At 33.9% G+C, this 13,569-nt stretch overlaps 1 protein-coding gene across 2 annotated transcripts in view; it reads left to right on the forward strand.

Annotated features, from left to right (window-relative positions):
• Positions 1 to 12,138, forward strand: part of LOC145684295 (uncharacterized) — a 30,564-nt gene extending 18,426 nt beyond the window's left edge. For both annotated transcript variants that reach the window (XM_081756464.1, XM_081756465.1), the window contains one exon: positions 10,622 to 12,138. In XM_081756464.1, coding sequence (XP_081612590.1) covers positions 10,622 to 11,942 — 1,321 coding nt within the window. In that variant the 3' untranslated portion in view covers positions 11,943 to 12,138. The remainder of the gene's footprint in view (positions 1 to 10,621) is intronic.
• Positions 12,139 to 13,569: the final 1,431 nt, after the last annotated feature.

Here is a 13,569-nt window from a genome sequence, read left to right on the forward strand (position 1 = left end):
ACAGGTTATTGGAGATTTGATAAGGTTAGGTTCGCAAAATCAATAGAACAACAACATAACACGTTCTTCAGACAGCAAAACATTGCTTTTACTTTGACACAAAATTACTGCGAGTGCGCACCACCCACTTAAGAATTTTACTCACGTCATTGCCGGTGGCATCTGCTTTCTTGTAGTAGACACTATGTCAAATCGCGTGCTCAGCCACACATAGTGTGCCACCAACTGTGTTAGAAATGGGTTACGTATTAATATCTCGATAAAACAAGAAAGTTTGTGTATTAAAATTTGTAATGGTTTTACCTGAACACCCACAAATCTTTAACTATGTTTGTAACGTTAATGCGGGCATACCACAACTGGTATGGTATCTGGCATAGTATCCTGGCTAATTTTTCAAACTACATATATATAGGTCTCTGCTTTGTACATACTGTGCATGACATCAGATAATTGTCTACACTTCTAATGTAAGCTGTTCATAAGTGTCGGAAGTCTTGGAGATCGTTTTTGTCTGTCTACCAACAGGTATCAGAAAAAAAATGGTTAAAAAATATCGTAAAGCAGTATTCTGTAATTGCTTACGCGTCCAAAGAATAGGTTCCATCTTCTTTGTTAACTCGCTATTCCAACCTGAAGCGCTTCAAATTTGACATTTCCAATTCCGTTGTATATCTCCATTGAACGAAAATAGGATTATAGTGAGAAGCTGATCTTGGCAAACGATTCAGCATCTTAGGACAACATTCAAGACTACTGAGAATATTCTACAGAAACAAAAGTAGTTCATATTTACTACTACTTACAGCCTCAAAACTGATTTCCATAAAGGATTGTCGGTAAATGCTGTCACGTAGCGTTCTCTTATAATTATTTGAGCGTCCCAAGAATAGGTTCCATTCCCTCAGTTAACCTTATATTCAAACCAGAATTCATTCAAATTAGTCATTTTAGTTTCAACCTTTATTCCCATAGCACGAAACGGTAACAAATAACGATAAGCCATTCCTTGCAAACTATTCAGTGTTAATAAACAACAACTATCTACAACACTCTGCCATAACCGGTTGTTGTTCAAATATATTATTATTGCAGCTTTCAATATCTGTTTCAAAGTTGGCATATTACTGCCGTAGAGCTGAAACAGTAACAGATAGCGAGAGTTCAGCGTCTTATGACAACACACAACTACTATCCACAATAATCTATTGATACCTGAAATATTTCAAATTTACTATTACTTCTGGTTCCAATATTGATTTCCGCAGAACAAAAACGGTAAAAGATTCAGGAAGCAGGTTTTTGTAACCGATGAAGCATTTCAAGCACAGGTTACATTTTCTGCATTTAAATTTTATTCAAGACAGAAATGGTTAGATTATTAATTTCCGGTTTGAACTTTTATCACAATAGAACGGAAACAGATAGCAAGATACGTTTTAGCAAATGATTCAGTGTGAAAGTCATCTTGAATATTGCAAACACTCGTCCAAAAAAAAAAAGTGGTTCAAATTTAATATTATTTCCGGTTTTAACATTTATATATATTGGGCAAGAATAGTAACAGATATGGAGATAAAGTTTTTCAATCGATTAGGTGTTGTAAGAAAAACTCCACATTTTTCGCTAAGCACTATTCAAACCGACTAAAATTCGCCATTTCTGATTTTAAGTCATCATACAACGAAAACGGTAACAGGTAACTACATTTTTTTTGCAATCGATTGAGGGGCTGAAGGGAGCATATCACAACCCACAGCATTCTAGCAATATCGGAAGTGATTGAAATTTACTACTACTGCTGGTTTCAATGCTGATTTCCATAAGAGTAATGATAGTAAGGGATTTCGAGATGCGGCTTCATACAATCAATTCAACTTCCCAAGAATAGATTCCTTGTCCTCCGCTAACTCTCTATACAAACCATAAGTTGAACAAATTAGCCATTTCCGATTTCAACATTTAGTCCACAGACAGCCTACTACTCAGGTTTCAATTCTGATTTCCGTACAGCGAAAATGGTAAGAGATATCGAGATGAGGTTTTCTGCAATTGAATCAGCTTGCAAAGAAAATGTTCCATCTTTATCATTGGAGCTCTATTCAAGCCAGAAGTAGTTAAATTAGACGTTTGCGTTTTCAACTTTACAACATAGAAGGAAAACAGTAACTAATATCAAGGATTTTTTTTAAACGGCTCAGAGTCTTAAAACAGCATAGCATCGCTATCAACAATAATCTAGCAAAAGAGTAAATGGTTCCAGTATAATAATTATTACCAGTTTAATTGCTTATTTCTTATTTTGTTTATTTCTTTTTATTTATTTCCATTATTTTTTTCTAAATTGATTTACTTTGCCAAGAATAAATTCTATGTTTTACGCTAAACCTCTTTTTAAACCGGAAGTGGTTCAAGTTATCCATTCCTGGCTTCAAAATTTATTACCAGAGAACACAATAACATAGCGACAAATGATATTCACAATGGTACAACTTCTCAATCGTACATATATAGTTAATTGCAACCCGTATCACTATATTGAAAAGAAATTTGTTGAATTTATTAGTATGTCTGGTATTACATTTTTGTAGAGAATAGATGTAATAGCTCTGGAGAAGTTTTTGCGATGATTTCAGCATTACAAGACAGGTTTTATCTTCTCCTGTAACAATCTATTCAGATTTGAAGTGCTTTAAATTAACATTTTTTTTTTCAACTTTTATCTCCATAAATGAAAATGAGAAAGGCAAAGCTAAGTATGTTCTTTTGACATGGATTCAGCGTCCAAGCAAGAGGTTTCTGTTGTTCATCTTTTACTGTATTCCAACTAGTAGTTACGCATGTACTACTTAAATTTGAAAATCGAATTAGCGTTGTGAAACGATATTCACTTATGTAACTTGGGTTTTTGTACTGATAACTCGTCTAAGGCATACCACCAGGTTGATAGTCTTAGTCATAGATTAGAAAGTTTAACAACAAAATAGATACTTGTGAGAAGCTGTGTGAATTGTTAGGCCAAAATCTTGTTTTCACCCTTTGTCATTCAGTGCAACCAGTTTAGAATCGTTTATCCTGATTCTAAGTATTTTTGTAGTACTGAAGCAAAGTTTTTATTGGGTTCGTCGTTTAGACAGTGATCTATGTTTAACTACTTCACATATTTACATTGTGTATCTTAACATTACGTTGGTTCATAAACACAAGTATTCTTTAACTTTTAATTTGACCATTTTTTGGGGGGGCTATTGTAAAGAAAATTATTCGATGGGTTTTTTAAACACTTTTCTATTTTCTTATTTTTATACGTATACAATAGTTTGTTCACTTGAATGAGTGTGCTAACTATCTTATAAATAAAAGCTGAATATATTAGCTTAATGGTAAAACATTTTGGGTAGAAGGGCAAGGTCGTGAGATCGATTTCCCTTGGTATAATAATATCATCATCAGCGGATAAATGATTATATTAATAAACTTTCGTCCCGTTGAAAATGTTGGTGTGTGTCACCAGAGTTTACCGGTTTGTAATATTCTAAAGCTTAATACCAACGATTTCCACGTGGAAGAAAATTGCTTTGCGTGTATAATAATATATGTCAGTGATAGTTGTTGCTATAATGATGTGAATAAATGTAGATATTGGAATAGGAGTATTGCGCAACTTCAGTTTTATCTATGAACGTATGAGTTGGCAACATTTCAAGCAATCCAGTACGAAGGGGAACTGTATGTTGACCATATTCACAAGATATCGTCTCAATTGTAAACAATTCACATTCAAGATCACGTTGTGAAAAATATGATTTTCCCACTATGTTGCTTTCAATGACGCTGGATAACGTAACATTGCAACAGGTCCAGGATATCATATTATATAGAAACGATATTATCAGAGAAGAAAGAAGACTGATGAATTTTGAAAGCAAAATTTAAGTAAGTTGCCAAGGGTGAGGTGAACTAATGAGAGCATAGATCACTATTAGTATATTTACAATAGGAGCACGTCACAATTATACACAAATAACGAAATGAAGATGTTTACGATAGAAAGTCACGTTGCTTATTTCAGTAATACGTATGGAAATCGTAAAATTCTCGTTAAAAATAAATCTTTATATGCGGTTAGTACGTGAAAAACTATAAGAGAATATCATATAGCATGATTGTATTAAAATGGGTGACAGTAGTCTGAGATGGCTTGGATAAATCCAGAATGGTGTCCAATAAAGAAATTTTATGTCTGAGGCTATGAGCCTTCAGTTTCGTTTAATCGCAAGGTGAATGAGTTTCGCATATTACCGAATCTCCACTATTGTTTAACGTGAAGTTCATATTCTATTTTCTTCAGTGTTTATTATATCCTGGTAAAAATGCCCAGTATAAATTACTATCAAAACTTCAAATGAAGTTGGGGCAGTTGCAAATACAAAATATTTCAGGACGTCCTTCATACATTCGCGAACGTATTCACAACTTCTAAAGGACCTCGCACTTTTCTTATGGAAAGTGGCTTTCGGCTAATGTTGTTGAAACTTCGCTGGTTGATAGTTCTTAACATGTGGATCAAAAGTCTCAATGGGCACAAAGACCGAAATCCACTCCTACCCCCCAAAACCGCCTCCAAGTAGCTGGGGGGGGGGGGTTGAACTGATTTCAGCATGTAAAACAATTTGTTGTTTTAATCAACTCAACAAGGACCCCAAACAACCACATGTTAGACTATCAAACTACCCCACTTGACACCGCCCTTTGCCCCCCACATATCCCCCCGCGAACTACCTTACGGATGTTCCATATTACTGTAGTTTATAGTTGCGCGTATGTGTTGAAATACCTACTGTTTTAGCCTCACCGACGATATAATAGGTTTCACGTATTGCTGATTACGAATCTGAGGTGAGAGTTCTAGAATTCAAGGTGGAGGATCAATATGGCGGATCAAAAACACGAAACTCCTGAATGTAGCCACAAATAGCTGTTTGCTAGGGTATTTTGGGTCGTTGGTTACGAATCTGAGGTCAAAATTCTTGAATTCAAGATTGCAGATCCAATATTTTGGATAAAAACGTCGAAGCCACAAATCGTAGTAGACTAGAGTGTTTTTAGATCGCTGTTGGTGATAAATGGTACCACAGACCTGCCATTGGCTCTTTGATGTCTCGATGATTGAATAGGTGTTTTAGACGTATTTTCTGCACGCTGAATTCGAATCTGTAACTCCATTCTTGAAATCGGGTCAAGTATTAATTGTTTATATAGCTGTAGTTTATTTTTGTTATTTTCTACAAGCAATATTTATGTTGACATCTACAAAACGTGTTTTTTCACGAAAGTAATATGAAAGCTGTAAAACGCTGTTCCACTTAACACACGTGTATATCTATAGCTACAATAGGTATACTCAATGTTAAACTTCGATGGAGTTTTAAAGCAAACACATTGACTTTTCGAACAAAACCCACAAGAATAGGTTTTTTCGATTTCATTGAAATAAACAACACTTTTACTTGAACCTTTTTGCATAAAACGTCTTTCTACAGCTATCTAAATAATTAATTAATAAACATTTTCCTGCCCTTTCGTAAAACTGAGTTGCAGATTCGACTAATCGCAGATTCGTAATCAGCAATATGCGAAACCCATTATATCGGTGATACCAAAACTGTAGGTATTTCAACACATACGTGCAGCTATAAAATACAGTAATCTGAAAAATCCGTAGGGTATCTCGTGGGGGGGGGGGTGTCAAGTGGAGTAGTTTGATAGTGAAAACTGTTCTTGTTTGGGGTCCTTGTTGGGTTGATTAAAACAATAAATTGTTTTACATGCTGAAATCAGTTCAATCCCCCCAGCTACTTGGAGGCGGTTTTTTGGGAGGAAGGAGTGGATTTCGGTCTTTGTGCCCATTGAGACTTTTGATCCACATGTTAAGAACTATCAACCAGCGAAGTTTCAACAACATTAGCCGAAAGCCACATTCCATAAGAAAAGTGCGAGGTCCTTTGCTTGTAGCTAGCGAAGTACACACCTGCTCCGGAAGGTGGGACTTCGGCAACAGTATGTACAGAAAACTTCACTTTTGAATTTCACAGATCGCTCAGTTAAAACAACGAAAGTTATGTTATTAATATTGATCGCGAGTTCAGGATCTGTGCTGGTGGTTGATGTTAATTATTAGTGAAATAAATTATTGCCAAGTTTCAGGACGCATTTCTAGAAAGAAAGCAGGCTTTATCTGAACCAAAATAAATTTAATGTCTACTCTTTTCAGAATGAAGTAGTAAAGGGTGCGTAAGAAGATATTTCCTAAAGCTTAGTTTTAAATTTGAACTCCTTTTTTAGTTTCAGCGTTATAGGAACTACAAAGTTTGGCTGTTTATCAGAATATTAGGCGTATAGGATAATATATTTTCACTCCTACAAGTGTTTATGTTTACGAATATTACATCATATACACACCCCTTGAAACTACGTTGATATACTCAATAAAGGGTGTCCAGGAACTCTGATCCCGTGTATATTGTAGTGTTATAACTCAGTAATGAAACAGGTAATATGAATGTGAGTTACTCAACAATAAACTGTGATTCTTTTGCATATATTCCCAATAGATATAATACTCAACATAAGTAAATGGACACGTGACGAAGTGGAATATTTTATTATTTGGAACAAAAATGATGACAATACCCTGTTTGCCTGAAAATGTTTTTTAAGTGTTACATAAAAAAAACTTCTTCATTCTTAGACGTGGCACATGTTAATATATTGAAACAAGTCTATTTGTATCACATCTAATCACGTAGATATACTTGAATAGATATAGAGATCGTAATGTAAACTGAAATTTAATATCTCAAAGCATTCAAAGAATATTATAAATCATAGTAGAGATTGGTATACAATATGAAATGTCAGATTCTGTGGAAAATTATAAAACATATTCTACCCTTCCTTTGTTTGTTTCCCATTATAGTAACTGTTTTAGTAGTTGTAATTTCAACAAATCCTCGTAATTACTAACTTCTCTGGCTCATGTGTTTATTACATGAACATCTACAATGACATCGTACCTTCTTTATCACCTATAATATTGAGATGTTTATTCCATAGTCTAACATTATTTGAAAAAGCAGTGTAGTAATAAATAATTATTTATGATTTTTTAAAAAAAATAAAAGCGTAATAAGAGAATTATATGCAGAAAACGTTTATTGTTTGAAACCTTAGTAAGAAAAATAATTACACGAAGAATAATCTGGGGGAAATTTTAACGGAAAATGACACAGTGCACAGGTATTAGGAACATTAATTAATAGGTAAAATAAAAAAAAGAAAACAATGTATTTTTGCGATGAATATGGAATTCACACTTCAAGTACAGTTCCAGTGTGCAAATCAAGCAATACCTTCAGTTGAAATTACCGAAATACACAGAAAATGGTTATTTGTAACTCCAAGTGCGGACCTGCGTTCAGTGATGTATTAGCCATATCAAAACTATTTATTTAGAAGTCCCCTGGAGAAGTGTTTTACTAATCCTGTTTAAATTCTAGAATGAAAGGGAGGCAGTTCGAGCCAGATTATAGGATTTTTTTTTAACAGAGAAATATTTTTGACATACAATTCTAATGTGAAATAGTTGAAGAAACAAAATCTGATGAACTTTCATTTTTCAAAGATCAGTCATACTTATTAGCCATGTCCATCATTTTTATACAAAATCACTAAAATAATGAACGTTAACACTGTTATAAGAACAGATTTCTTAGTCGAATACTTGAAACCACTCGCGTTTGTTATTCCTATTCCTGTATATATATATATATATATATATATATATATATATATATATATATATTTGGACACTTATATACAGGTATTGCATATATTGGGAGCAATTGGGACGCGCGGAAATACGTAGGAAACATCATGGTTACATCAGATCTGCAGTAAATGAGCAGAGAAGAGAAAACAGGCAAAATTACGTTCGCTAAAAATACAAATGACATAAGAACAGAAAATTTATATATTAAAGAAAACTGACGAAATAGTTCTCAGTGATACAGATAACACCTTAAATTGATGATTTCTTTGACGATTTGCCAAACACGAAGCCAAAAGCTAACGGATTCAGCGTCCAAGGAACAATTTCTACCATTGATCTTATCACTCTATTGCTGTCTGTAGTTACAGGTATACTTCAAGTTGGAATATAAATTTCGCATATTTTAATAGTCACAGATTCACACTATGAGACGATATCCACTTGTTTATCATAGATATTAGTACAGATAAATCGTGTAACGCTGAGAGCTAGAGAGACATAATTGTTTTTAGCAAAGATTGAAGAGACACCGCATTTCAAAGTTCAAAGGTCTCCTGAAAAGTTAGAAATTTTGAGTTACGTCACTCTTGGAATAAACAGGCAATATGTATGCAACGCTTTGTCCGCTTTTATGTCCATACTAACTAGCTTATAAATGAAAGATAAAAATTTTATTTCAGTGGTGAAGCGTCGGACTTACAAGCACAAAGTCATATGTTTGATTCACGATTAGGGCAAATGTTTTTTGATATGTAATAATAATTTCCTTAGAGCATGAATGATTAGTTATATAAACTTTCGCCTGTTAAATAAACCTTTATTTGTATATGTGTCACCAGAGTTTACTTGTTTGCAAAATTCTAAAGCTTAATACCAATTGCGGCACGTTGTTAGAGAAAATTGCTTTGGATGTATAATTTTTGTGAGTTATATTTGCTGCTGTAATCATGGAAGTGAATGTAGATATTGGAATAGGCCTACCACGTAGCTAAAGTTGTGTCTTTTAACGTATTTCCTTTCAATATTACTTGCAATTGAGTACGAATAGACACTGTTTCTTGACAAGATTCTCAAGATAATATCTCAACTATGAACAATTCACTTGCAAGTCCACGTTGGGATAAGAACGATTTTCCCACCTATGTCGCCTTGAATCACGTTGGATAACATAACAGTGTTACGTGTCCAGGATATCGGATTATATGGGAACCATATTAACACATTCATATTAAAGGGAACGGATGAATTTTAAAACCAAAATTTAAGTAAGTTTACCAGCGTGAGGCGAACTAAAAGAAAACATACGCCATTATAGGTATAGTTGATCTCTACAATAGGAACGTATCACAAATTTTTTACATAGAAAAAGAAATCCAAGTGTTTAACAAAGGTCGCGTCGCTTGTTCCAGTAATTCGCATGAAAATCGTAAAATTCTTGTTCGAGAAAAATATTTGCAGACAGTTTAATATATCCTTAACCTGTAAAACTGTCTGCAATCTGTACTGTAAGCTGTGCAAACTGTTCTTAAACTGTAAAAGAACATTATACATCAGGATGACATTAAACTGGGTTATATGAATCAAGGGAGGCTTGCATTAGTGCAGAATGAAATGGAGTAGTGAAGTTTTCTTTCTGACGCTATGATGCTTCGGATTTGTTTAATCACAATATGAATCAGTTTCTTATATTACCGAATCAGTATTAATGTTTAACATAAAGGGTATATTATCTTTCCTTCAGTGTTTGTTATAACCTGGTAAAAATACACAGTATAAATTACTGTAAATCTTCAAAAGAAGTTCCGGGCTGTTACAAATATTATTTCTTTTTTGTCGTCAATCATACCTTCGCGCACATATGAAGAACGTTTTTATTTGTTTCAAGCCGGGAAACATATTTAGAATGCCTTGGTACATGCGAGCGGAAGGTATTTCCTAAACCTTAATTTTGTATAAGAAATCCCTTTCTAGTCTCCGTATTATTGGGATTTACAAATTTTGGGTGTTCATTACTATGTTAGGCATATAGGATCACATTTATTTTTAGTCCCTCAAACGTGTGCTTAGGAAATCTTTATAAGAAACCATTGAAACTACGTACATGTACTTAATAAAGGCTGTTCCCGAATTCTTGTCCCGTGAATATCGCTAGCGAATAACTCAGTAATGAAACATTTAATATGAATGTAAATTCCGGACGAAGAAAGTCTGATGCCTGACATTTTACGCATCTAATAAGACACGTAGATAAAGAAAATATTGCATTATTTGGATGAAAAATGATGAAAATACGTAAGTGGTATGCCATGAAAAGAATTGATGTTTTATATGCCGCGAGATCTTCAGTTTTAGACGTGACACACGTTAAAATATCTGAACAAGTATTTACGTATCATATGACATAGATATATTTCAACAGACAAAAAGCTCGTTATATGGATTAAAATTTAACATCTCAGAGCAATCAGATGCTATTATAAACACTAGTAAAGATTTGTATACAGAGTAAAATTATATAACATTATAAAACAATTATAGCCTACTTTTGGTTACTTGTCATTATAATAACTGTGTGGTAAATATAATTACAACAGGTCCTCGTAATCACTAAATTTTCTAGCGCAAAAATTTATTTTGATAGAAGAACACATATAACAGGTTTGTTCATAATATTGCTGTATTTTACATTTAAGGGTTTATATTTCTTTAGTGTTTCATATTTTTTTATCACGATTTCCATTATCTTGTTTAACGAATTTCTTACAAGCTCCATATATATGCTATTTGCAGATTATACAATGCGTTTATTACACAAAAGGATCCTATTTCTCACCCAGATGAGGAAACTAATACTTGGAATTCCTTTAATAAAGGTTTTGCTTCATCACACTTGGGAGGACATGTGTTGGATACACAAGAAAAATCTCACACCTTCCGAAATTCCGGAATATCATTTACTGAAGAAACCTCTTTCGCGAGACATAAGTTATTACACACACGTGAAAAACTTCACAAATGTCAAATCTGTGAAAATGGGTTTCTTTACAAATCCTTATTACAGAGACACATGTTGATACACACAGGAGAAAAGGCTCACAAATGCGAAGTCTGTGGGAAGGCATTTTCTCAAATATATCATTTGAAGAGACACCTGTTAAGACACACTGGTACAAAGGATCACAATTGTAATGTCTGTGGAAAGAGTTTTGCAGAACGATCACAATTGACAAGACATTTATTAAAACATACAACTGCAAAACCTTACACATGCGAAGTCTGTACAAAGAGATTTAAACATTTTTCATATTTGCGAAGACACATGCTACAACACACAGTTCGGGAGACTCACAAATGTGATACTTGTGGAAGAGCATTTATTACAAAATCGGATTTGTCAGCACACACATTAATACACACAGGGGAAAAGCCTCACAAGTGTGTGGTATGTGAAAAGGAGTTTTTTAGTATATCAGGTTTGACGACACACGTGTCAACACATTGTGATGAGAAGCTTCGCAAGTGCAACGTTTGTGCAAAGGTATTCCTGCGTATACCAGATTTGAAGAGACACATGTTTACACATACAGATTTTAAGCCTCATACTTGCCAAGTCTGTAGAAAAGGATTTCTTAAAAAGTCAGATTTAGCAACACACATTTTAATCCATACTGGTGAAAGGTCACACATGTGCGAAGTCTGTGGAAAGAGATTTACTACAAAGTCTGATCTAGCAAGACACATTCTAAAACATACAGTTGAAAAGTCTCACACATGTGAACTATGTGGAAAAAATTTTGTCCATAAGTCAGGTTTGGCAAGACACATCTTAATACATAGTGGTGAAAAACTTCGCAAGTGCAAGGTCTGTGCGAAGACATTCCGACCGTCCTCAGATTTGAAGGGACACATGTTAACACATACAGGTATTAAGCCTTACACATGTCACATCTGTGGAAAGGGATTTATAAAAAAGTCAAATTTAGCAACACACATTTTATTACATACAGGTGAAAAGCCGCACACTTGCCCAGTCTGCGGAAAGGGATTTACTCAAAAATCATATTTGGCAGTGCATATGTTAAAAGAAAAATCAAAATTCTCACATATCTAACCTGTGTGTGATCTTTTGAAAATGTATTCTTTAGCAAAACATTTTAACACGCACACACACACACACAGGGTACAAATTTAAGAAATGGCGTCTGTCCGATTTTGTTTTTATATTTAGTATTGTTACAATCCGCCTGTATGAAGCCAATTTCTATGATATTGTGTTATCTATCTGTAAAAAATTGTTATGTATTAGAGATGTCTCGTTCTTTGTACAAATTCATATAATAACCCAAATAATATTTGGCACCAATAACAAAAGACGTAGCGTGTTACAACGCGTAGAGAAGGAAAGAGAATATGTTTTTTTATATTTTTCAGTGTAAAACACAAAATCGTAAAAAATATGGAGCTGAATTTTTCTTGCACCGATGTCTTCAATTTTTCTCTCAATGATTGATCAACACCCTAATGTTGGAATGTCACACCGCAAGTCTAACCCTGGGCGACGGTCACCGTATCCCTGTCGATATTATTTGGTAAAACTAAAGCTACGGATTACATTTGAAATATGTATGGAAAGAAACTGGATTACATTTGAAATATGTCATTTCTCAAAAAGTGAAGTACAAAAGCATTCTGATGTAATTATGAAGCTCATTGTCTACCGTGTATTGTTTTTTTCCCTAAAAGTTTTCGAGATATCATGTGTCAAAATGCTGAAACCCTTTAAGAAGTTAGCTACTTGAAAAGGATACTAGACGTACTCATACATACTTAAAAATTGTCCAATTTTTATTCCCCTTTTCGTAAAACAACAATAATATTTGAGCAATTAGGTGACGTCAAATGCGAACAGCCGTTATTTTCCGTTGCGCTTTGAACTTTGGATTCACATTGTACTGTCTCTTAATGGGAAAGTCCTATGGCATGTGTTTTTTAGCTACAATATATTAGGCGATACACGCAGGGTTAATTTTTGTTATTTCATCTCTTAAATTATGATATTTATTGAATGATATCTGTTTTGCAATACGCATTAATTTTTCGCTACAAGGGGTATATAGTACTCGTAAAAAATAACACAACTTACTATTGATCTTTCTAGTTCAATGCTTTTCCGATCATGGCTTTTCCCTTCAATTTTTTAACAAAAAGTTAAATACAGAGAGTTAATAAACAATGAAGATCACGTGGTTTTGGAGGAAAACAGTTGGCGTATGGGACGTGTAACAAATTACTTAAGTTTCGGTTCAAACGTCAATTTGGAAGTAATCAGTGACTCAGACAGTAAAATCTTTCTTAAAGTTTTCCAACTTAAATTCTTTCAAAGGTAAGATGAAAAATAGTAAGGCGTTTTGACCTGTTCCTAGCAGGTCCGTGTTGGCCCACCGGGATATGTGCAGGAGCAACCTCCGGAACATCATACTATAAATAAAAATACAAAATACTTTCTAAATAATGAATTCTTACAGTTATTGCTCTACTGGTAAAGCACCCGGTTAATTATAGTGGACTTTTTAGATAAGGCACCCTTGCGAAACAACATAAAAAAATAGGTTCTATTTATTCTTCTGTATACCACAGTTCCGTACAATAAATACATAATGTTACTGTTCATAAAAATATTCGTGAAGTGTACAGTGCGCCCTGTGAAACATCACACTTAAGGTAAGTGGTTTTAATCA

The sequence above is a fragment of the Thermobia domestica genome, chromosome 4 (genome assembly GCF_964235325.1).
Source record: "Thermobia domestica chromosome 4, izTheDome1.hap1.1, whole genome shotgun sequence".
Classification (NCBI taxonomy): Eukaryota; Metazoa; Arthropoda; class Insecta; order Zygentoma; family Lepismatidae; genus Thermobia; species Thermobia domestica.